Raw genomic sequence first — 24315 nt, 5'->3', positions numbered from 1 at the left:
GGTTCGAGTGGAAATATAAATCATCTGTGGAGCACACGGAGCGTATTCGGCATCGTAGGCCTCGTTGGCCTGCGATCCCATGGATGAGGACCCGTCAGCTCATGGTACACAAAAAAAAATTATTCATTATTATTATCATGATTATTATTATTATTATTACCAGAGGACGGACCCTTATTTGTTACCCAGCTTGTTGAGGCTGTTCAACCTAAAAAAAATTAATTTTTAAATACTGACGTCATATTCATTTTCAGCGACCCCGAAAACCCCACGGTAACAAGTTTCAGGCATTCCGCCTGAAATTAAAAAAAAATATTCGTCATATTGGATCCGCCATTTTCAATTTTAAAATTCTGACATCATATTCGTAATCAGCGACCCCGAAAACCCCACGGTAACAAGTTTCAGGCATTAAGCCCGAAATTTTTAAAAGATTATGCGCCATTTTGAAATTTAAAATGACGTCACTTAAACTCCCCGTCCTCCCGTAACAAGTTTCAAGCATTAAGCCCGAAATTAAAAGATCATTCACCATAACCTTTTATTCATAACTTTGCTTTTCTGTATATATATACAAAAGTAAATACATAAAAAAAATGTAAATATAATTTATTAAATATTCAGAATGAAAACTACTTACTATTTGGGGCGCTTCCTCTGCTTGCTGTGGCTGTTGGCCCACATCTTTATTTTCACCTTCCTAAAAAAATATTAGATTATTTAATTAAATTCAAAACAAAAAGGTTAAAATAGTTGTTTTGAAATAAACACTTACCACCTGATTTGTGGTGCCCTCTGGGCCCATATTTTCTTTATTTTCAGTATCCTAAAAAGAAAATAATTTAATTTAAACATTTAATTAATATTAAAATAATAATAATAAACGATATTATATAGAATAATAATACGTACCATATTTCTCTTCTCTCAGCGTCCATTTATTTTGACAGCGTCTTTATGATCGGAAACATACATATTTTTTTAACTACGGCTGATTCACATGTATTCTCATTGCGCATGTTCATAGAAAGGCGCGAAGTGAATTAAAATTTAAAATTCCAAATTTAATTATATTGTAAAGAACTTAATAATTAAGTGAACTAATTAGTGGAATAAATTAATAATAATTTGTTGACTAATAATAAGAATAAAAATTATATTGTTTATAAAGAATTTATAAACAATTTCACTTATAAAAAATAAAATTAATTATTTTTTAAATAAAAACATAGTAAATAACAAATTATTTTATACTTAATTAAATAACACCGGCACACAAAAAAAAAATTTCGAGTGCGAAGACCGCCACATGGTAGGTTCTCTTCCTTAAGATGTATCTAAAGAGAAAATCCTAGTCCGACCTCGAGTTTGGTTCTTGTTTCATTTTTACAGGCCTGGTGGGGGGGTGTAGTTTGAGAAATTAACATATATGGGAATTTAATTTCTTTTATCAACTGAAAGTGAATGTTTGCTTATTCTAACTGTGGATTTTGATTCAGTGGCTCTAATTACATGAAAATTTAATAAATACACAAATTTAAAAATGGCGGATCCAATATGGCGGACCTAAAATGGTGGATTTTTTGAAAAATTTGCTTGGATTTCCTTGAAACTTGTTACTAGGGGGTTTTTCGGGTCGCTGATTACGAATTTGATGTCAAATTTTATAAATTCAATATGGCGGATCCAATATGGCTGACCTAAAATGGTGGATTTTTGAAAAATTTGTTTGGATTTCCTTGAAACTTGTTACTAGGGGGTTTTTGGGGTCGCTGATTACGAATTTGATGTTAGTTTTTCAAAATTCAAAATGGCGGATCTAATATGGCGGACCTAAAATGGTGGATTTTTGAAAAATTTGTTTGGATTTTCTTGAAACTTGTTACTAGGGGGTTTTTGGGGTCGCTGATTACGAATTTGATGTTAGTTTTTTGAAATTCAAAATGGCGGATCGAATATGGCTGAAAATTTTCGAAAAATTGTTTGGTTTTTGTCAAAAATTGTTATTGCAATAGTGAATTTAATGTGGCTGACAATTAAAATTTTTTATTTTCTCGATCGTTTACCCTGAATTAAAATTAAAATCATATTCAGCAACCTAAACAGCCCAAAATAACAATTTTTGACAAAAACCAAACAATTTTTCGAAAATTTTCAGCCATATTCGAACCGCCATTTTGAATTTCAAAAAACTAACATCAAATTCGTAATCAGCGACCCCAAGAACCCCCTAGTAACAAGTTTCAAGGAAATCCAAACAAATTTTTCAAAAATCCACCATTTTAGGTCAGCCATGTTGGATCCGCCATTTTTAAATTTGTGTATTTATTAAATTTTCATGTAATTAGAGCCACTGAATCAAAATCCACAGTTAGAATAAGCAAACATTCACTTTCAGTTGATAAAAGAAATTAAATTCCCATATATGTTAATTTCTCAAACTACACCCCCCCACCAGGCCTGTAAAAATGAAACAAGAACCAAACTCGAGGTCGGAATAGGATTTTCTCTTTAGATACATCTTAAGGAAGAGAACCTACCATGTGGCGGTCATCGCACTCGAAATTTTTTTTTTGTGTGCCGGTATAATTTGTTTATAACAACTTACCTTTAATAAAATAATTAACTCGGTCGGTAAAACAGTTTGAATTAAAAAATATTTTTTTAGAAATATAATATTTATTTTCAAAATATGATAAACCTAATTAAATAATTTGTTTATATGAACTTACCTTTAATAAATTAATTAACTGGGTCGGTATAACAGTTTTAATTGAAAAATAATTTCTAAAAAAAAGTTGATAATAAAAGTGAGCGCCATCTATTGAATGGCGGGTAAACTAATTCAGTAAAAAATGTTAAAAACACAGACTGAAGTGGGCGCCATCTATTGGGTGGCTGGTAAACTAATTCGGTAAAAAAGTTTAAAACCACAGTGTGGGGAATAGCAGGCTCGACGCTACCCCTCTTTCTCCCCACGCCTACGGTTGTGAGCGAAGGCTGTGTTGCATCTTGCGTACAGAGGATTCTCCTCTTTTACCGCTCAATTCAAATCTTGTACGCAATGAGCGATTGAATGAATGTATGTATCGTATGGGTATGAATGTGTGGGAGAGATAATTAATTAGTTGATATCCAGCAGTTACGATATAAAGACATAATACTAAATGTCTCATTTTTTGTATATCGGAAATTTAACTTGTTTATAATAAATCGTTGCTTTGTATTAATTAAATCATCATGTGTTGTTATTCTTTTATTAAGTGCTCAGTGGGAATGCTTTCTGAAATTTAAATATACATGAAATTCCCACATTGGTTACCCCGACTTGGGCGAAAATAAAACACGCCGTCAAGCACATGTCGGAAATGAAAATTCGGAGATTCGGAGCACTAATTATCGATCTCATCTCCAGCCATCTAAGGAGAAAAGGATAAAAGTTTGACAAAGAATATTATTTTAAAGCATCCGACATTAATATTTTATATTTTTCTCATATATTAATGACGGAGAAAAATTTCCTTCATAAGTGAACTTCTCACGCCATGCGGTTGCAGACGCTGCCGCCATTTTTAATTTTGAATTTGAATCGTACATTGTACGACTTTTAATATTTTTTTCCGATCAACTGCTGAAATTTTGGACTCTGCTGATATTTTATTTTGGAACTGCTATGGATATATATTTTTTTTTTTGTGAAAATGTCTTTTTCTGTCTACTTGACGAATTTTGACTGCATTTCCTGGACGGCTTCTCGAGACGGAACCTGGCTGTAGCCTGGCAACATTATTCGAGTGATCCAGATCTTATTTTTTTTATGCTCTCAAAGAACGGCGCATGGGCGGAACACTCTTGCCCATGCAAAAGGTATTTTTGCTTTTTTTATACCTCTTGCAATATAACAGTTCTTTGAACTGCTTGCCTTCCCTTTATGAAAATATTTTTTTCATGTCACCCTGGATTTTTCCTGAGAACTGTTATCATCTTGGTGATACTGGAGCCTGTCAGGAGTGACGTTTTTTGAGGGAGGATCGAGTTGATGATGGAAATTTTCGTTCGAGTTACCTGTCATGTTTTCTCTGAAGACCGTTTTGCCGCCTATGGACTATTTTTGATTTATATCTGCCTTTTGGCATACCTGCTTTTGTGAGTCATCGAACAAAAAATTTTTTTTTCCACACAACAGATAACTAATTCCGCGTTTCTTTAAATTTAAAATCATTTTTCAAATCAAAACTTCTTTAAAACTAAAAAAATAATTGATAAAAAATTTCTTTTTGGTTTTTCTATTTCCTTGCATTTACGCGAGAATATAAAATTAAATGATTTTGAGTAAATTTACTACAAATTTAAAAACTTTGATTTATAAAAATACAATTTATTATTTATTGTTTTTGACATTTTTTTTTATAAATTATAAATTTACAATGCGGATAGTTTTAACCACACCTGTTTAAGTCGACAATATTATATGGTTTTGTGTGTTTTATTTTTGTTTATGTTTGATTGTTATGTCATCTCATTTCATTAGTGATTTTTTAAAATTATTTTTATAATGTGACTTCATATCTCTTTTGTAGTCTTTTATAAATTATTCAAAGAGATATCTACGTAAAAAAGTGATTTTAAGGATAATATTTATACTTTTAAAAGAAATATACTACGATTTCGAAAGTGCGTCGTTGCTCACGGATACGCTCATTCGATTGACTATTATTTAAAATTTAATTTTGATATCAACATAATTATTATTATATTTCTTTCTTTTTCTTGATAAACAAAATTTTTATTTTTTTTTTATTTTGAAATTTTATATAAAACAATATAAACTCACAATGACAGATACAGGGGATGATAGGACGAGCATTCTTCCATTTAGGGGTGCAGAATTTTTTCAGTTCGGGAATAATGTTGCTGCTGGTGGTGCTGCCGGTGGTGAGACACATGTTGATGCATGTCGAAATATTAAACTTCCCGGTTTTTTTCATTCTGATCCAAAATTATGGTTTTTACAAGCCGAATTGATGTTCGAATTTAATCGCATTACCGGCGAACGCCAAAGAGCGGGTGCTATAATTTCAGTCCTGGATTATGATATCATTCAGACAATTAGCGACTTATTAGGTGAAACACCTCCATCTCCTAGACTTTATACCCGGATTAAAGAACGCATTATTACCAACTTTTCTGTCTCCCCTGAAAAGGAACTTCGCTCTATTCTTCGCGGTGAAATCCTCACAGACGGAAAACCATCAATGATCCTTAGTAAAATTAGGCATTTGAGCAGAGGTCGTTGTTCTGAAGAGATCATTAAATCGGTATTCCTTGAGCAGTTGCCGGATAATTGTAGGGCGATTTTATCTTTGTCGGAAGTTGATGACGTTTCTCGATTGGCTGTTGTCGCGGACAAAATTGTAGCAAACTTTTCCCCGGCGGAAAATTCGGTCAACGCTGTTTCGGCAGACAACGAAATTTTAAAGAAATTGGAGGTTTTGACAAAAAGAATCGACGCATTGTCGACTGAACCTCGTTCTCAAGGGCATTCACGTTCAAGATCGTTTTCTAGAAATCGCTACAGGCCCCGAGATCGTTCTCATCATTCTCGTGATTTTTCAAAAGACAAACGCAACGGTAAATGTTTTTATCATTTTAAATTCGGCACGAACGCGAAATATTGCAAATCTCCTTGTAATTTGAAAGAAAAATCGAAACCTAGTACGGAAAACTAGAACCGTCGCATCGTGTTGAGACGATCGATGCGTCGACTTTACGGAAACGTCTCTTTCTCAGAGACCGTAAAACGGGAATCAAATTTCTTGTCGATACGGGGTCGGACATTTCTCTCCTCCCTGCCGATGGCGGAATCAAGAGAAAGCCAGCCGACTATGTGCTTTATGCCGCGAATAAACACATACGGCGAACGTCGACTCTCATTGAATGTCGGCCTTAGGCGTCCAATTGTTTGGAATTTTTGTGTAGCATCGGTTCCCTATGCTATCATAGGAGCCGATCTACTCAGCCATTATGGACTTAACGTCGACCTCCGTAATCGGAGAATTATTGATTCCCATACCGGTGTCAATGCGGTGTGCGTTATAGGTGTCGGTTCGTTCGACGGTGTTAATACCGTTAACAAATCTGATTCATATGCAAAAATTCTCGCCGAATTTCCTAACATTACCGGTTTAGAACAGAGTTCGCGTATCGTGGAACGTGGTGTTTTTCACCAAATCGAAACAACTGGATTTCCCGTAGCTGAGCGTCCTCGTCGTTTGTCACCCGAGAAATTAGAGATAGCAAAGAAGCAATTTAAAGTTTGGTTGGATTCAGGTCAATGTAGACAAGCTCGTGGAGTTTGGGCATCTCCTCTTCATTTGGCACCTAAACGGGATGGTAGTTATAGACCTTGTGGCGATTATCGAAGAGTTAACGCACAAACTATTCCTGATAGTTACCCAGTTCCCTACTTACAGGACATTACCTGTAATCTTTATGGAAAGTCTATTTTTTCGAAATTAGATCTGTTTTCGGCCTATAATCAAATTCCTGTTGCACCCGAGGACGTCCCTAAAACAGCAATAACGACTCCATTCGGTTCATTTGAGTTTCTGGTCATGACGTTCGGTCTCCGAAACGCCGCTCAAACATTTCAACGATACATAAATCAAGCTATGCGCGATTTAGACTTCGTTTTTGCCTACATCGACGATATTCTTATAGCATTGTCGAGCGTTGAGGAGCACGAACGTCATCTTAGACAGGTATTCCGTCGCCTGGATGAATTTGGTCTTCGTTTAAATGTTGAGAAGTGTTCTTTTGGAGTTGAGGAACTTGTGTTTCTTGGGCATACTGTTGATTCTAGGGGGGTCAGACCGACCGATGAGAAGGTTAGAGCGATTGTCGAGTACCCGAAACCTACAACCGTGGCTCAATTGAGACGTTTTTTGGGTATGGTAAATTTTTACCGACGTAGTTTACCCAGTGCAGCTCGATTCCAACGTCCACTGAATAACTACCTGCGAAATTCAAAAAAGAATGACCGGACGAAGATCGATTGGTGTGAGGAAGCTGAGGAGGCTTTTGACAGGATTCGTTGTAATATTGCCAACGCAACGTTGTTGGCCCATCCGGATCCAATGGCTCAAACCAGATTGGTCACCGACGCCTCCGATACTGGAATGGGAGCGTCGGTTGAACAATTCCAGAACGGTTCCTGTAAACCTTTGGCTTTTTTCTCCCGTGTTTTTTCCCCCACCCAGCAGAAATACAGTACCTATGACCGGGAGTTGACCGGAATCTATGAATCAATTAAATATTTTAAACACCTTCTTCTTGGACAGAAATTTAAAATAGTCACCGACCACAAGCCTCTCATCTACGCTTTTCAACAGAAGTCTGATAAGGCATCACCTCGCCAATTAAATCAATTGTCTTTGATATCACAGTATTCCACGGATATCGAGTACCTACCTGGTAAAGAAAACATCGTCGCGGATTCCTTATCTCGAGTTAACGCTGTGATTTTTGCGTCCGAAATTAGTTTGGCCGAAATGGCCACAGCTCAAAAAGATGACCTAGAGCTAAAATCTTTACTCGAGAACGGGGGTAGTTCTCTCAACCTTAAGAGCATTAGATGGGGTCCTGATCACACTGCCATCATTTGCGATCTTTCGGGAGAGGTTCTGCGTCCGTCTATTCCAGCTTCACTTCGTAAACGCATTTTTCAGCTTTTGCACGACCCTGCACATCCTGGCGCCAAGGTTTCGTGTAGGGTGGTTTCAAAGTCATACGTTTGGCCGGGAATGAACCGTGACATTAAAGATTGGTGCAGAAATTGTTTGCCCTGTCAAAAAGCCAAAGTCAGTCGTCATACTGTGTTACAACCATCACATTTTGTTGCACCAGAAAATAGATTCCAGCATGTACATATGGACATCATCGGTCCTCTTCCAATATGTGATGGATTTCGATACTGTCTTACACTGATTGACAGATTTTCGCGTTGGCCGGAGGCCATCCCCTTGAAGAGCGTGGATGCGACAGTAGTGTGTCGCGCATTTTTTAATAATTGGATTTCCCGATTCGGTTCACCCGAAACCCTAACAACTGATAGAGGAAGCCAGTTTGAATCCCAATTATTTTCGGCCCTTCTTAAGTTGACAGGTTGTCAACGCATTAGAACGACGCGGAACCACCCTGCCTCTAATGGTATAGTGGAGCGCTGGCATCGGGTATTGAAGGCCGCTATTATGTGTCACAAGGATCAGCAATGGATCCAATCTCTTCCAGTAGTCTTGATGGGTTGGCGCAATAATGTCTTACAATCGGAGGCATCACCAGCGGAGTATGTTTATGGAACTCCACTCCGAGTACCTGGTCAATTCGTTTTAACTGATGACTTTTCTCCCAATCCTCAGTATTTTTTGGAGGAATTCCGAGAGCATATGCGTCTCATCAAACCAGTGCCTGTCGAACATAAAGATAAAAGAAAAATTTTACAAAGAGATCACTCGAGTGCCCGTATTCTGGTCCCCACAAAGTAGTTAGACGTACGAATGAGAAGGTGTATGAAGTCGAAGTCAACGGCGTTAACAAACAGGTTTCGGTTAAAAATCTCAAACCTGCCTTTTTCGCACGGGAGATAGATAATGAAACAAAAGCAAATGAAACTGTTTGTAAAATACCTTCAAATTCTATATCTCTTTCTCTTATTGTTGAAAATCCTGAAACAAAATTACAATTAAAAACAGTATTAAGAACTTATAGTAATAAAAAGAAAGAAGTTAGATTTAACTTACCTCAGAAAACATAAATTATAATATTTTTTTTTAGTTATAACATATATTTATGATACGTATCATATTTAAAATATATCTTAATATTATATCTACGACTTTAGATAAATAATTATAAGTTTAAAAAAATTTTTTTTTGCATGAAATTTTTTTTTTTTACAACAAAAATTGTTTTAGGAAAACATAAGTATATATTATATATAGGACATTTTGTACCTGCAAAAATCATAATATTGTTCACATTTGCTACTTGCATTCGTACCTTTTATTCGTTGTCACTCGGGGGGAGTATGTGGGGAATAGCAGGCTCGACGCTACCCCTCTTTCTCCCCACGCCTACGGTTGTGAGTGAAGGCTGTGTTGCATCTTGCGTACAGAGGATTCTCCTCTTTTACCGCTCAATTCAAATCTTGTACGCAATGAGCGATTGAATGAATGTATGTATCGTATGGGTATGAATGTGTGGGAGAGATAAGAATTAGTTGATATCCAGCAGTTACGATATAAAGACATAATACTAAATGTCTCATTTTTTGTATATCGGAAATTTAACTTGTTTATAATAAATCGTTGCTTTGTATTAATTAAATCATCATGTGTTATTATTCTTTTATTAAGTGCTCAGTGGGAATGCCTTCTGAAATTTAAATATACATGAAATTCCCACAACAGACTGAAGTGAGCGCCATCTATTGGGTGGTCGGTAAACTAATTTCAATGTTCAGTAAAACAGGTTGAGAATAATTTTATTTTTAATTAAAAGGTTAATCAAAGTCGGCAATACACTCTGAAGTGAGCGCCATCTATTGGGTGGTCGGTAAACTAACTTCAATGTTTGGTCGGTAAAACATTTTCCTACCATATCGGTCGAGTTGAAATTTTTGTCAGATTCCTTCCTTACCGACTGCTGATAAAGTAGAAATCTGCATTACCGACCGAGCAGTTTCCGACTGCAGGTACTTAGCCGAGATCAGAACTTGGGGTAGAAGCCCCCTTGCTATACTACTAAGCAGATCTACTTGCATAAAAACCTTCTTCCCAATATGCAGAAAATATGCGCTGTTGATCTGACAGTGAAACCTTTAAATAACATTTTTTCGTACAGGAAGTTAACCTTGTGAAAGTTCTCTTTGGTACCACTTTTCCACGTCTAGAAATATATTCTTGTCCAGAGTTTCTTTTTGTTTGACTAATTTTTCGATTTTCTCTTTTCATTAATTCTTTTTAATCACAGGTATATTCATTCTTCTCGATATCTTCACAAAAAATATTAAATTTGAGAAATGAAGGAAATGTAAACATAAAACCTAACCAATTTTATAACCTATTTTTAAAAAAACATTCGTTTGATTTTTTTCATAGATACAATAAACATAAATAATAATTTTATAAATAAATAATGATAAATAATAATTTTATTCTTTTTACCTTCATTATAATCATCTCCTTCAGATATATTTGTTTCAGACTCAGATTCGTACGTCGCATAACTGCAAAAAAACTATCAATTTGACTAAGAATATATTAAATTTCATATGAATTCGTGCGTTTTATTAAATCCGATAAACGTATTTTAAAAATACATTAAATAATGAGACTAAATACCGAATACCAATCACATCCGTTGATTTTCTGATTTGACAGAGTTAAATGAATATTAAAACTCATTTTTCTCAAAATCTTGACAAATGCCTGTCAACCGCCACAACCACAGAATTAGGCTTTATAAAGCCTAATTTTTATTTAACCAAATTCTTATTTAATTAAATTTTCGCTAAACCAAATTTTTATTTAGCCAAATTATATTAGTATAAATTTTACATTGGAATGTAAAATTTTTTCTAGTGATACTAATTCTGTTACTTGCAAAATAATTCAATGAATATTCGTTTTTCGAAAAAATTCTCAGAAACCAGTTGTAATGAAAAGTTATATGATTTTTAAGTAATAAAATAAAGAAAAAATTTGATAGTCAAGAATTCTAGTCAATAATTCGATAACAGAGAATATGCATCGACGCGAGGTAGCGCACCGCGCGCGGCACTGGTGACTGTTTCAGCGCTTGCACGTCGCTCTTCAAATTCGCGTAATTCACTCATTTTTTAAAGGTACTAAGAATTTTTTTTTAAATTAAAGTTGAGAAAGTGTAGATTTATGACGTTTTTGAAATTTTTTCCTAAATATATGAGAAATAGGTTAAATATTCATTTGTTTATTAAATAAACAATTTTTTTCCATTGACAATAAAGGTTAATTGAAATTTCTATTGCATTTCAAAGAGACATCATTTTTCTATATACTTACCAAATTTTATTAAATTTCATTAACAAACAACAGAGTAATTGCAAAAGTAAAAAGGTAAAAAAATATTTAATTGTTAATAAATAATTAAAAAATTAATTTTTCTAAAAACGCATTTCAGGAATGGTTTTAATTCGGCTTCCTGCAATAAATTATAAAAAAAAATATTTAAAATTTTAAAAGTCATTTTTAGGTGGCCCAGTTGGAAAATTTTCACACAATTGCAACAATGCATTTCAAGAGGAAGCGCTTACAGGAAGTAGAGGCAGAAATGAATAAACTTCTCGGAGAAATACTAGACGAGGAGAATTGTGGTGCCGTTATTTTCCCCAAATCTCAAATGTCATAATATTCATTTGACATAAAGACAGTTGACATAACCAATATTTGTCATAATTTTTTTGGTCATAATTTTACTTTAGCATAAATTTTAATTGACATACTAATTATTCAGCATAATTCGCATTTGACAGAATGTTTATTTAGTATAAGTTATATTCGGTATAACTTTCAATTGTCATAATTTTTATTTGGCATAATATATATTTGTCATAATCTTTATTTGACATAATTTTCATTGATCATAATTTTAATTTGGCATAATTATCATTTATCATAAAATGTATTTGATATAATGTTCATTCGTCATAACTACTTTTTGACATAATATTTATTGGTAATAATTCTTAACTGGTATAACGCTAATTTAACATAATGACTATTGGACATAATGCTCATTTTTCATAATTCTTAATAATCATAACTGTCATTTGTAATCATCACTTTTTTATATAATGTTTATTATTAATAATCAGCACTTGACATAACGCTTATTTAGTATAATGTGTATTTGACAGAATGTTCATTTGTCATAATTTGCATTTCACATAATGCTCATTTGTCATAATTCTTATTAGTCATAATTTTCATTTGTCATAATTCTTATTAGTCATAACTTTTATTTGTCATAATTACTGATTGACATAATGTTAACTTTTTATAATAAGCACTTGACATAATGTTTATTTCACATAATTTAAGTTTGACATAATGTTCATTAGACATAATTTTAATTTGACATAATGTTCATTGTTCATAATTTTTATTTGTCATAATTATCATGCAGTATAAAATGTACTTGATATAATGTTCATTTGTCATAACTATTTTATGACATAATGTTTATTTGTAATAATTTTTAATTGGTATAACGCTAAATTAGTATAATGTGTATTTGCCATAATGTTCATTTGTCATAATTTTCATTTGTCATAATTCCCATTTGTCATAACTTTATGTGTCAACGATTTTTTGCTGTATCTTCCCATCCTTGGTTTTTTAATTAGTAGATTGTATATGTTGGTAAAGTAGATTAGGTGGCGCTGTCTAATATTTCTGAAATTAATTCTAATTATTTTTTATTTTAATTTAATAAATTTTTTTTAATAATTCTGTAATAATTAACATTATAAGATTTTTATATTGTTCAATCGACTTGCTAGTAAATATTTAACAGAATTAATAATTAATAATATATATTATTTTTGCTAAAACTTTCCGTTTAACAACGCAAATTCTTGCATTTCTTAAAAATTACAATATATATCTTAAGACTAGAGACACCTATGATTATAATTAAAAAATATAATCATATTATTTGAAAATAAAATTCTTACTAGTAACTAATTTTAATTATTTTCTTTTCAAAAAACTTATCCTTAAAAATATATAAATATAAAATAAAAAATAATTAGAATTAATTTCAGAAATATTAGACAGCGCCACCTGATCTACTTTACCAACATATACAAACTACTAATTAAAAAACCAAGGATGGGAAGATACAGCAAAAAATCGTTGACACATAAAGTTATGACAAATGGGAATTATGACAAATGAAAATTATGACAAATGAACATTATGGCAAATACACATTATACTAATTTAGCGTTATACCAATTAAAAATTATTACAAATAAACATTATGTCATAAAATAGTTATGACAAATGAACATTATATCAAGTACATTTTATACTGCATGATAATTATGACAAATAAAAATTATGAACAATGAACATTATGTCAAACTAAAATTATGTCTTATGAACATTATGTCAAACTTAAATTATGTGAAATAAACATTATGTCAAGTGCTTATTATAAAAAGTTAACATTATGTCAATCAGTAATTATGACAAATAAAAGTTATGACTAATAAGAATTATGACAAATGAAAATTATGACTAATAAGAATTATGACAAATGAGCATTATGTGAAATGCAAATTATGACAAATGAACATTATGTCAAATACACATTATACTAAATAAGCGTTATGTCAAGTGCTGATTATTAATAATAAACATTATATAAAAAAGTGATTATTACAAATGACAGTTATGATTATTAAGAATTATGAAAAATGAGCATTATGTCCAATAGTCATTATGTTAAATTAGCGTTATACCAGTTAAGAATTATTACTAATAAATATTATGTCAAAAAGTAGTTATGACGAATGAACATTATATCAAATACATTTTATGATAAATGATAATTATGCCAAATTAAAATTATGATCAATGAAAATTATGTCAAATAAAGATTATGACAAATATATATTATGCCAAATAAAAATTATGACAATTGAAAGTTATACCGAATATAACTTATACTAAATAAACATTCTGTCAAATGCGAATTATGCTGAATAATTAGTATGTCAATTAAAATTTATGCTAAAGTAAAATTATGACTAAAAAAATTATGACAAATATTGGTTATGTCAACTGTCTTTATGTCAAATGAATATTATGACATTTGAGATTTGGGGAAAATTACGGCACCACGGAGAATTCAGAGCATCAGGATGAGCAAGAAAAAGTTCTTGAATTCGAAGGTAGGTTAAAGTCAGAATCAAAAGGGTTTCATCATGTCGCCCGGAAGTTAGATTTTTCTCACAATATGGCGGAACCTCAACCCACAGTTGAGGCCATGTGCCTAACGTTATACCTATCTTCAATCGTGAATTGGAGAAGGTGAACAAAAATATTGCTCATCCAAAGTGCAGCAGGCAAGGTTTTAAAAAATTAACATCCCCTTTTTTAAACGTGCTCAACTATGAGACTCTAGATCAAAATATCATCCTTCCAGATGAGACTGATTATTTTCTCGGCGACAATCCGGAACAAGCACCCGATAACATTAATTTAAGAGAGGACATAGCTAAAAGAGTAAATGTCTGGTTAAAATCTGGTGTGGAAAAAAAGAAGATAGACAAAAACTCATTAACGCAGTTCCGAGGAAAGGACAAGTAAATTTAGAAGCTCCTTTATTAAATGAAGAGATCGTCGTGGACTTACACCCAAAGTCTGTTGCACGTGATGAGCACTTTAGGGAATATCAAAATTTATCTCGATCAGCTTCAGCCGCATCGTCGTCTGTCCTTTTAATTATACTTAACGATAACGAGATCGAACTCGACAGCGAGCTCGACAGAGAAATTTTATTAGGACTTCTTTTATCTTCCGTGAAGTTGAACGCTGATTTATTCTCTTCGCTTAAGGCCAAAGCAGAATAGCTTCGCGAAAAACGAGATGCATACGTTAGAACAGGACAGAGATATATTTGTGTCCTTTTTTATCTCATGAACCACGTTCTGTATTGGCCTTTACACAAGCACGAAAAACTTTCATAGTAGGAAAATACGACGACAAGATCCAAAAAATATTAAAAAAAGGTAGAGCCGACCGAATATCTCTTTGGAGATAACCTCAAAGCACTTATTGACACATCAAAGGCGATGGAAAAGGTATCTAAAGAATTGAAACCGAAAGCAAAACCTTACCAACAACGTTCAGGTTTAAACTGGTGGAGCTCCACCATAAGGGAAGAGGTGGCACGGGGGAGCTACAACTCCAACCAAGCGAGAGCGTCCACCTCCAAGTATCAGAACAACACATACCGACCAAAAACTCCATCGAAGAAATATTACAACCAATCTCAACCGTAGAAAAACAGGCATTATTAAATAATCTGGAAAGTTTCAAAGCATCAAACTTATTTAATTTCATTTCAGAATGGGAACAAATAACCAAGGATAAATTTATTTTACAAATTGTTAAGGTTTATAAACTCAATTTAACGCAAAGAGTTTTGTAAGATGAAGAACCACATTCCTTAAGTCCGAATGAGAATTTAGACAAAGCTATAGAAAATCTCCTGGATTTGAATGCTATAAAAAATGTGCCCCTTTGATAGATCAGTTCTTGTCTTCTTATTTTTTAGTTGACAAACCTGACGGATCTTTTAGGTTCATTCTAAATTTTAAAAAGTTTAATATCTTTATAGAGAAAGAACATTTTAAAATTGAGGATATCAGAACAGCAATAAATTTGTTAAATAGAAATGATTTTATGTGTAGAGTAGATTTAAAAGATGCATATTTAAACGTATACCGATTGCATCTTCTGACAAAAAATATCTCAGATTTAGATATAGGGGTTAAGTCTTCTAATATAATGCGCTACCTTTCGGATTATCATCATCTCCTTATGTATTTACGAAACTAGGTAAGCCAATTGTAACATGGTTAAGAAAAAAGGGCATCAGAATTGTTATCTATCTAGATGATTTTTTAATTTTTTGAAACTCAAAAGAGGAATGTTTATATAATACTGATTTAATTATCTCCCTTCTTAGATTTTTAGGTTTTTTAATAAACGGTAAGAAAAGTGATTTAATTCCAAGTAGATCATGCAGATTCATAGGCTAGTCTTGTTATACACAATAATAACTATGATAAGAAAGTAAAATTATCGACACAAGCCAATTGACGAACTTAAATAGTGGCAGGGGCAAATCCTAGTAAGTAAAAACAGAATCAGATCCAATTCTTTTGATTTGGAGATTTTCTCAGACGCGTCTACCACAGGATGGGGAGCAACTTTTGGGCAACAAAAAGCGAGATGTCTTTGGAGTAGTCAAGGAAGACTATTTGAATAAGATGGGTGGAATAAAACACAAAGATTTACATAGCCTTACTAAAGAAGTTTGGGAATTTTGTATTTATAGGAATAATTGGATTTTTGCTGAATACGTTGCTTCGAAAGCAAATCCAGCAGATGAGGGTTCTATAATCTCGAATATAGGTACTGAGTGGGAATTTGTCAGACAAAGCGTTTCAAAAATTAGTTAGAAATTTTGGCATTCCAACTATAGATCTTTTTGCAAGCCGAATTAATAAAAAATGTAGGAGATATTGCTCTTGGGATAGAGGCCCTGAAGTAATTGCTATTAACTCTCTAACTATTAACTGGCAAAAATAATTTTTGTTCGCTTTCCCCCCATTCTCCCTAATATCAAAAATTCTTTAAAAATTAGAGAAGAATCTTCTACAGGAATCTTAGTAGTTCCTTACTGGCAGGGACAAGCATGGTTTCCAGTCCTTAAACGCATGCTGATTTCCGAACTAATCGAGTTTAAACCTTCGTCAAATCTTCTTCTTTCCCTTTGCAGGAAGCTCCAACACCCGCTAGCTGCAGACCTTTCCCAGGTGTCAGGAATAATTTTTTCGAGGCATTCGAGAAGAAGAATCTGAACCATGACACAATAAAAATCTTGATAGCATCAGAAGGAACAGAAGGAACAAAATAGCAGTACAACAGCGCCTTAACTTATTGGTGGAACTTTTGTTCGTCGGAACCTCTGGATTCTTTTTACGCTGATGAGTATTCAATTCTCAAGTGCCTTACGATAAAGTTTAATAAAGGAGGAGCATACGGAACGATCAATACTCTCAGATCAGCTATTTCGTTAATTAATGGACGTGAAATCTCATGATATAAACTTCTCAACTGTTTTTTTAGAGGTCTTTTTAGGTTAAGACCAACAACTCCGAAATACCACTACACATGGGATGTCGGAATAGTTTTCGATTTATTAGGAAATTGGGGACCAACCAACTTATTAGAATTGCTTAAGTAGTGGTAAAATAACAAAACGTTGTAATAGTACAAGATTAAATTGCTTTTGTTTGAGTTTCCAACTAGGTATGAAAATGGACCCTCTTTGAAAGCGACAAAAGTACTCTATAATGTACAAGTACACAAAATTGTAATGCTATATTTTTTCGAGCAAATTTACATTTTTTAAAATTAAGTAAACGCACTCAAAATAGTAAATTTAAAAAACCTAGTAGTTTTACAACTTAAATAAAAACAATTGTTTATTTATAAAATACAACAATAAATAATGAAAAAAATTCACTTTTTTCCTGCTACTCCAAATAAATTGGTTTAAAGATCAAAATTTTCTTTATTTTTCACGTTTTAATACCGCACAAGAAACGTAATGTACAAAGAAATATTCAACTCACAATTTATTAAACAAAGTTTGTTTACTTTTTTACTCTCGTTATTGAGCAGAATCTTATTACATTAGCGTAGTAGAAATCACGTTGTGTGAAAAGTAAGGTTACGTACACGATGCTAAAATATAATAAACAACTGTATTATTGTTGCAATCCATTTTCGACTCATGCAAAATGGAAGAAAATTAAGAATTTAAAATCGACGAATGAACTCTTGTGAACGTTTTACTCTTCAGTAAAGGAAGGAGATTTAATTTGTGACATCTGTAGAGCCCGTTGTTATCGTGAAAAGAGTACAGGGCAACCGGTACAAAATGTCAACAACACTATATTAATATTAAATTAATTAAATTAATATTAAAAGGATTTGACGAGCTTCCCATTGATTCCTTAGATTCTTCAATTGTATGAGGTGTTGAACGAAAAGTGTAAATTTAAGCAAAAAAATTGAAATTTCTTTTTATTGATAATTTTACTCAGGATACATCAAAAGAGGATTTTACACAACTAATAAATTTAATACGAGAAAAGAGTAAATCATTGAACAAGTATGCTGATAAAATTCAGATTTTAACAATTCATTCACCTACTTGGACAGCCAACAAAATTTCATACGAAATGAACTGCAGTAAATACTTAGCTCAAGAAGCTAAGTTTTTACAAATGGAAAATGGTCTTTTATCTCGTCCTGAATGAAAAAAAATTGAGCGTTTTACCGAGGAAAGTAAAGAAATTATTGAAATGTTTTATTGTCAAGACGATGTAAGTCGCATAATGCTTGGGAAAAAAGATTGCATTTCTATTCGAGTCGATGGTCAAAAAAGACAAATTCAGAAGCGTCTTATTTTGGGAAACCTTAAGGAAATCTATTTATCTTTTAAAGAGCATAATTCCATGCTGAAATTTGGTTTCAGTAAATTTGCTGATCTCAGTCCACAATATTGCATTTTAGTTGGTCCAAAGGGTACTCACACAGTTTGTGTTTGCCTAAAGCATCAAAATGTAGTATTGATGGTCAGTGCAGCACATCTAAAAAAAATAAGTGAACCTTCGGACAATTGTCCTAAAGACTATAAGGAAATAATTCAAAGGATTATGTGCTTTCCTCCTTCAATACATTGTCATCTTGGTCATTGTGATCAGTGTCCAGGTTTTGACATAATTAAAACAACTTTTAATAATATTTTTCATCGAAAAGGAATCCAAGGATTTACGTTCAATGAGTGGACAAGCACAGACAGGTGTCAATTGGAATCTAAGACTTATTCAGTTGACAATTATTTTCTCACATTAGAGAAGCGAATAATTGAATTGAAAAGTCATGACTTCATTGCCAAAAGTCAAAACAACTTTCTCAAAGAAGCAAAATTAAAGCTAAAAAATAACGAATTCATTGTTCTTCTGGATTTCTCTGAAAATTATTCGAGCGTAATTCAAGATGAGGTTCAGGCTCATCATTGGAGTCACAAACAATCAACCATTCACCCGTTTGTGATTTACTACAAAGAAAATAATGAAATTCTTCATAAAAGTTTTGTAGTTATATCCGATCACCTGGAACACGCTACCAGCGCTTTTTATTATTTTCAAAAAGAATTAATAAAATATCTAAAAAAATCATGGTCAAGAAATCCAAAAAATCTATTATTTTTCCGATGGAGCTGTAACACAATATAAAAATAAATTCATGTTTATTAATCTTGTAAACCATTTCAAAGATTTTCAAATTAATGCAGAGTGGCATTTTTTGCAACGTCACATGGGAAAAGTCCGTGTGATGGAGTCGGTGGAACGTTAAAAAGACTCGCAACTCGTGCAAGCTTACAACGCCTAAATGAAAGTCAAATTCAAACAGCCAAGGAATTGTACGAATGGGCTATAATTCAAAATTTTAATATGTCATTTGTATTTTGCGCCTCAATTGAAATAAAAAAACAAAAAAAGAGTCTCACTAAAAGATTCAAAGATGCAAAACCTGTTACTGCAACAAGGCAATTTCATGCGTTCATTCCTGAGAACTCACATCTAAAAGTAAAAATATTTTCATCCTCCGAATCAAACGAAATACGTCAGCCGTAAATGAACAAAATAATCACAATTATTATTAATTATTATTATTATAAATTATTGAAACTATTACTAATTATATAACATTTATAGTTTTCCAGCAATAAAAAATTGTACAACTGTTTCATTAATTTGGTTTCATTCTCCTTTAAGTTGTATTTTAATATATGCTGGCGAAATTGGTTCTCCACGAATGATTCAAATTTCTCAGTGGGCATCGAGAAAAGTTGGAAATGAAATTTCCACTTATTCTAAAAGAATTCTTCAAGATGAAAATTTAAATTTAAAATTTTTTATTACTGGAAATCTTTTAGATTTAGAAAAATTTCAGATAACAAATAAAATCAACAATATTAATGATTTAAACATTGTCATAAAGACAGTTGATAAATTTAAATATTGTATGGGTTGAAATCTCCCTGAATCTTATATTAACAACTGAGACGTCGGCTGCATATACAGATAAAGAAGATTTTTATCGAAATAAGCGATGTCCTTTACTTTTTCCAAAAGAATCTGAGGAAGCTCATTGTAATTCCTGTATAAGGATTAAAATTACAACTGAGCAAAAAATGCGAAGAAGCGTTCCAGTCAACGTGTGTGCATAAACAATTTGATCCGCGGGAAATGGGAATGTTCTCGAAAAAAGAAACGTCGCTACTTATTGAAAATTAATTACCTCAGAAATTCTTTAGATTTTTCTAGACAAAAAATTAAAGAAATGTCGGAGCAATCAGTAGAGAAGCTTTTAACTGAAAGCAGCATCTCAGGAAATGAACGCATTGTCCTGAGCGAAATAGTTGCAGCATCAAAAGTCGAAAATAAGAAGCAGAGGTGATATTCGGAGGATTGGATTGTTTTGTGCTTATTATTGCACATGCGTTCTCCAAAAACATATAGGTTTTTAGGTGATAATAGTTTACTGCTACTACCATGCATTCGAACAATTCGAAGGTAATTTTTTTAATTAATTAACTTCATTAAATATTAAATAAAAAAAATAAAATAAATACATTAAATAAATTCAAAATAAAAAAATAAAGACAACAAAAACTTAAAAAGAACTTATTTAGATATATACCTATATAATTATTTTTTACTTTACAGTTACTTATCGTTGATAAAAACTCCCTGTGGCATTGATCCTAATTTTTATGAGCTGCTAAAAAACCACTTGGATACATTACCTGAAATTGCTCGTCATGGTTTAATTGCAGTAGATGAAATTGGAACGAGGAAGGGTTTATTACTGGATACAGCCTCTATGAAGTATTCAGGTTTACAATATTTCGGAGACGGTGCAACAGGAGCAAAAATAGATGAGCAAGCTGATTACGGCTTAGTCCTTTTATTTCAGCCACTAGCAGCTGAATTTGTTCAGCCTGTTGCGGTTTTTGCATCAAAAGGCCCTACTTGCGGCATCACTTTAGCGAAAGTGATTGTCGAAGCCATTATAATGCTAGAGCAAGCTGGTGCAAAAATCCATGGAGTTGTCTCAGATGGAGCTGCTCCGAATAGGAAATTTTTGACAGAAGTCGGTTGCACACGAAAGCAAGAAATTTTTAAAAATTGGTTCTGTCATCCGGCACAACCGGAGAGAAAAGTATTTCTCTTTTCAGATACCCCACACCTAATAAAAACAATTCGGAATTGTTTATTTAATAGAAAAAAATTAAGAGTAAATATAACAGTTTAAATGGAAGCTGTGATCATAATTGATACTTGTTATTAATTGTTTTAAAATATAATTTTTTAGGTTCATCCAGACGAATCTCCGATAGAATGGAAGTATTTTGAAATAGTTAATAAACATGAAAAAGTGACAATCGGTAGCAATTGAAAATGCCCCAAAATTACACAAGATCACATAAAACCTCAGTCTATTAAAAATGAGGGTGAATCTAGCAGTCCAAGTAAGTGAAGACTAAAACTTGTTTAATTTATATTAAATATACATTTTTGTATAAAAAACAATAAATATAATAAGTACAAACAATAAACAAATATAAATAATAAATACATTTAAAAATTATTTGTCACTGCAAATTTTTGTTCATAATTTTCTTACGTGTTTTTTTGTATTTTTAAGTAAACTAAATTTATTTTTTTAGGTTTTTAGCAATTCAATGGCTCGAGCGTTGAGATACTACAGAAATTCTGACGAAAATTTAGAAAATTGCAAAAGTACTGATTTCTACTATGCTAGTGTAATAAGATTCTGCTCAATAACGAGAGCGACAATTTCCGAACACCGTACGCAACTATAGCAGACGTTTCACAGTAAATAAAATACAAAAAAGTAAACAAACATTGTTTAATAAATTGTGAGTTAACTGTTTTCTAATACATTATTTCTTGTGCGGTATAAAAATGACTGAAAATGTGTAGTTTAAGTAGTATTAGTTGCAGAAAAAATTTGATTTACTGTTTTCATGTAGTTAAAATAAGTGTTGAAAATAGTTATTTTTATGATTTATGTAGTTGAAGAAACCATTTCTTCCTAGATGCAGTAAAACCATTAGACTTACTGTTTTATGTAATTAAAATAAGTGTTAAAAATAGTTATTTTTATAATTTTTGTAGTTGAAAGAATGTCCTCAAATATCATGCAAGCCATCTTTGCGTGCGTGGTTAGATGGTTAGGCTGGTTCCATAATGGTCTCGACGCAAGGCAAACGCAACGTTGACGCGACGTATCCCCATTTGATTAGCATTGGGATGCGTCGCCTCAACGCTGCGTTTACCTTGCGTCGAGCCCATTGTGGAACCAGCCTAGCATTGGGATGCGTCGCGTCAACGCAGGGTTTACCTTGCGTCGAGCCCATTGTGGAACCAGCCGAATGGAGCCAAACGCAGCGCAATGCTAACAGCGGTTCCACATGGGAGCAAAAGCGGTGCGACGAGGCGACTGCCTTACCCCCACTGCGCCATCTAACTAATGCTTTCCTCTCCGTGACGTCAGAAGGGGAAAGCATTAGTTAGATGGCGCAGTGGGGGTAAGGCAGTCGCCTCGTCGCACCGCTTTTTCTCCCATTCTGGAACCAGCTTTTAGTTGTCGGCTTGGGAATGTTAGGGTCGTGCGTTCAATCCCCAGCGTTTAGGGATATTTCTCTGTTAGGTATACAAGAATTAAATATTATAAGGCATATATAAACGAAAGTAGTAGGGGAGAGGGTGAAAAAAATGGATCTCCCCTGGCGGATTTGATTTACCTAAATTCGACCCAGCTGGGGCGAATCTAAGTCGAATTTAGGTAATTATCAAAAAAAAGCTTTAAATTGATGAAAATTTATAAAAATTAGTATTGTGAGGTTAAATGAACATTTATAGAGTTAAATTTTGTAACAATTTTAATTATTAACGTGATAAATAATAAATAATCACTTGATATGTGCAAGTGGTAACTGTAGATTTTAACTCGTCAGTTTTCATAATATTTTCAAGAAATTAGTGTAAAATGTGTGAAAAAATAATTTATATTTAATAGAAATTGCAAATTTTATTAAATTATTTTATTATTTATCGAGCACAGTTTCAAATAATTGCAATTTAATTTAAAAAAAAAAGTTTTCTTAAAAGTGATAAGAACTCTACTATACCGACAGCAAGAGGATATTTTCAGGTAAGTAAAGTTATTGTAGCGTGTAGTTTTGTTGTGACTACAAGATGTCGCTTTATGTTCTATAGATTAGATATAAGATAGAACAGAGATGAATATTCATGAACATTTGATCATGAGATTCGATCCGTGGATTCGATGTTCCTGTCTGATCACTATAGAACATAAAGCGACATCTTTTAGTCACAACAAAACTACACGCTACAATAACTTTACTTACTTGAAAATATCCTCTTGCTGTCGGTATAGTAGAGTTCTTATCACTTTTAAGAAAACTTTTTTTTAAAATTAAATTACAATTATTTTAAACTGTGCTCGATAAATAATGAAATAATTTAATAAAATTTGCAATTTCTATTAAATATAAATTATTTTTTCACACATTTTACACTAATTTCTTGAAAATATTATGAAAACTGACAACGAGTTAAAATCTACAGTTACCACTTGCACATATCAAGTGATTATTTATTATTTATCACGTTAATAATTAAAATTGTTACAAAATTTAACTCTATAAATGTTCATTTAACCTCACAATACTAATTTTTATAAATTTTCATCAATTTAAAGCTTTTTTTTGATAATTACCTAAATTCGACTTAGATTCGCCCCAGCTGGGTCGAATTTAGGTAAATCAAATCCGCCAGGGTCAATACTAATATTAATAATAATAATTTTACTACTTTGAATAGTTTTTTTTTACTAAATTTTACAGTTGATTTAACCGTTTTACATAGTTGTCTCAACTACTTTTTGTTAATAGGCGCCTTCTGGAACTAGGAGAAATAGTTAAAATTTAGGCAAGTTTACCATGAATTTTTTTGAGTGTATAATCTTTAAAATTACCGTGTGGTGTATTTTTACACTACGAGATGTAAATTTACAAATTCTAAAAGTAAAATTCCCCATTCTAGATGCTGTTATACTGTTTTATGTACTTATTCCACTTTCACAGTAGGTAAGATTTTGGACCTACGTAGAAAGTGGTATTGTTACAAGAAAAATTTTCTACAGTCCCAGATAACAAAATGCTTGAATAGTGCAAACATAAGGAGTCGCATACGGGCTAATTAATTCGCACTCAGTGATCTCATAGTTGCATGCTGATGCGTCATCCATGGACGATCCTATGCGTCTCTTACATGAGTTCGCATTCAAG

The 24315-nt window shown here is 32.5% G+C and overlaps 2 protein-coding genes across 3 annotated transcripts in view; both read left to right on the top strand.

The window, feature by feature from the left end:
• Positions 1-24315, top strand: part of LOC127284996 (deoxynucleoside kinase) — a 421619-nt gene that overhangs the window by 135452 nt on the left and 261852 nt on the right. The gene's annotated exons all lie outside the window — the stretch shown is intronic.
• On the top strand, positions 4836-5729 carry LOC127284855 (uncharacterized). Its single transcript, XM_051310551.1, has one exon. It carries the CDS (start codon positions 4836-4838, stop codon positions 5727-5729), a length of 894 nt encoding a protein of 297 aa, XP_051166508.1.

Source organism: Leptopilina boulardi, unplaced genomic scaffold (genome assembly GCF_019393585.1).
Source record: "Leptopilina boulardi isolate dan_hultmark-lab unplaced genomic scaffold, ZJU_Lbou_2.1 LbouV2_327, whole genome shotgun sequence".
NCBI lineage: Eukaryota > Metazoa > Arthropoda > Insecta > Hymenoptera > Figitidae > Leptopilina > Leptopilina boulardi.
The sequence above is the reverse complement of the archived record's forward strand: the minus strand, read 5'-3'. Positions and strand labels throughout refer to the sequence as shown.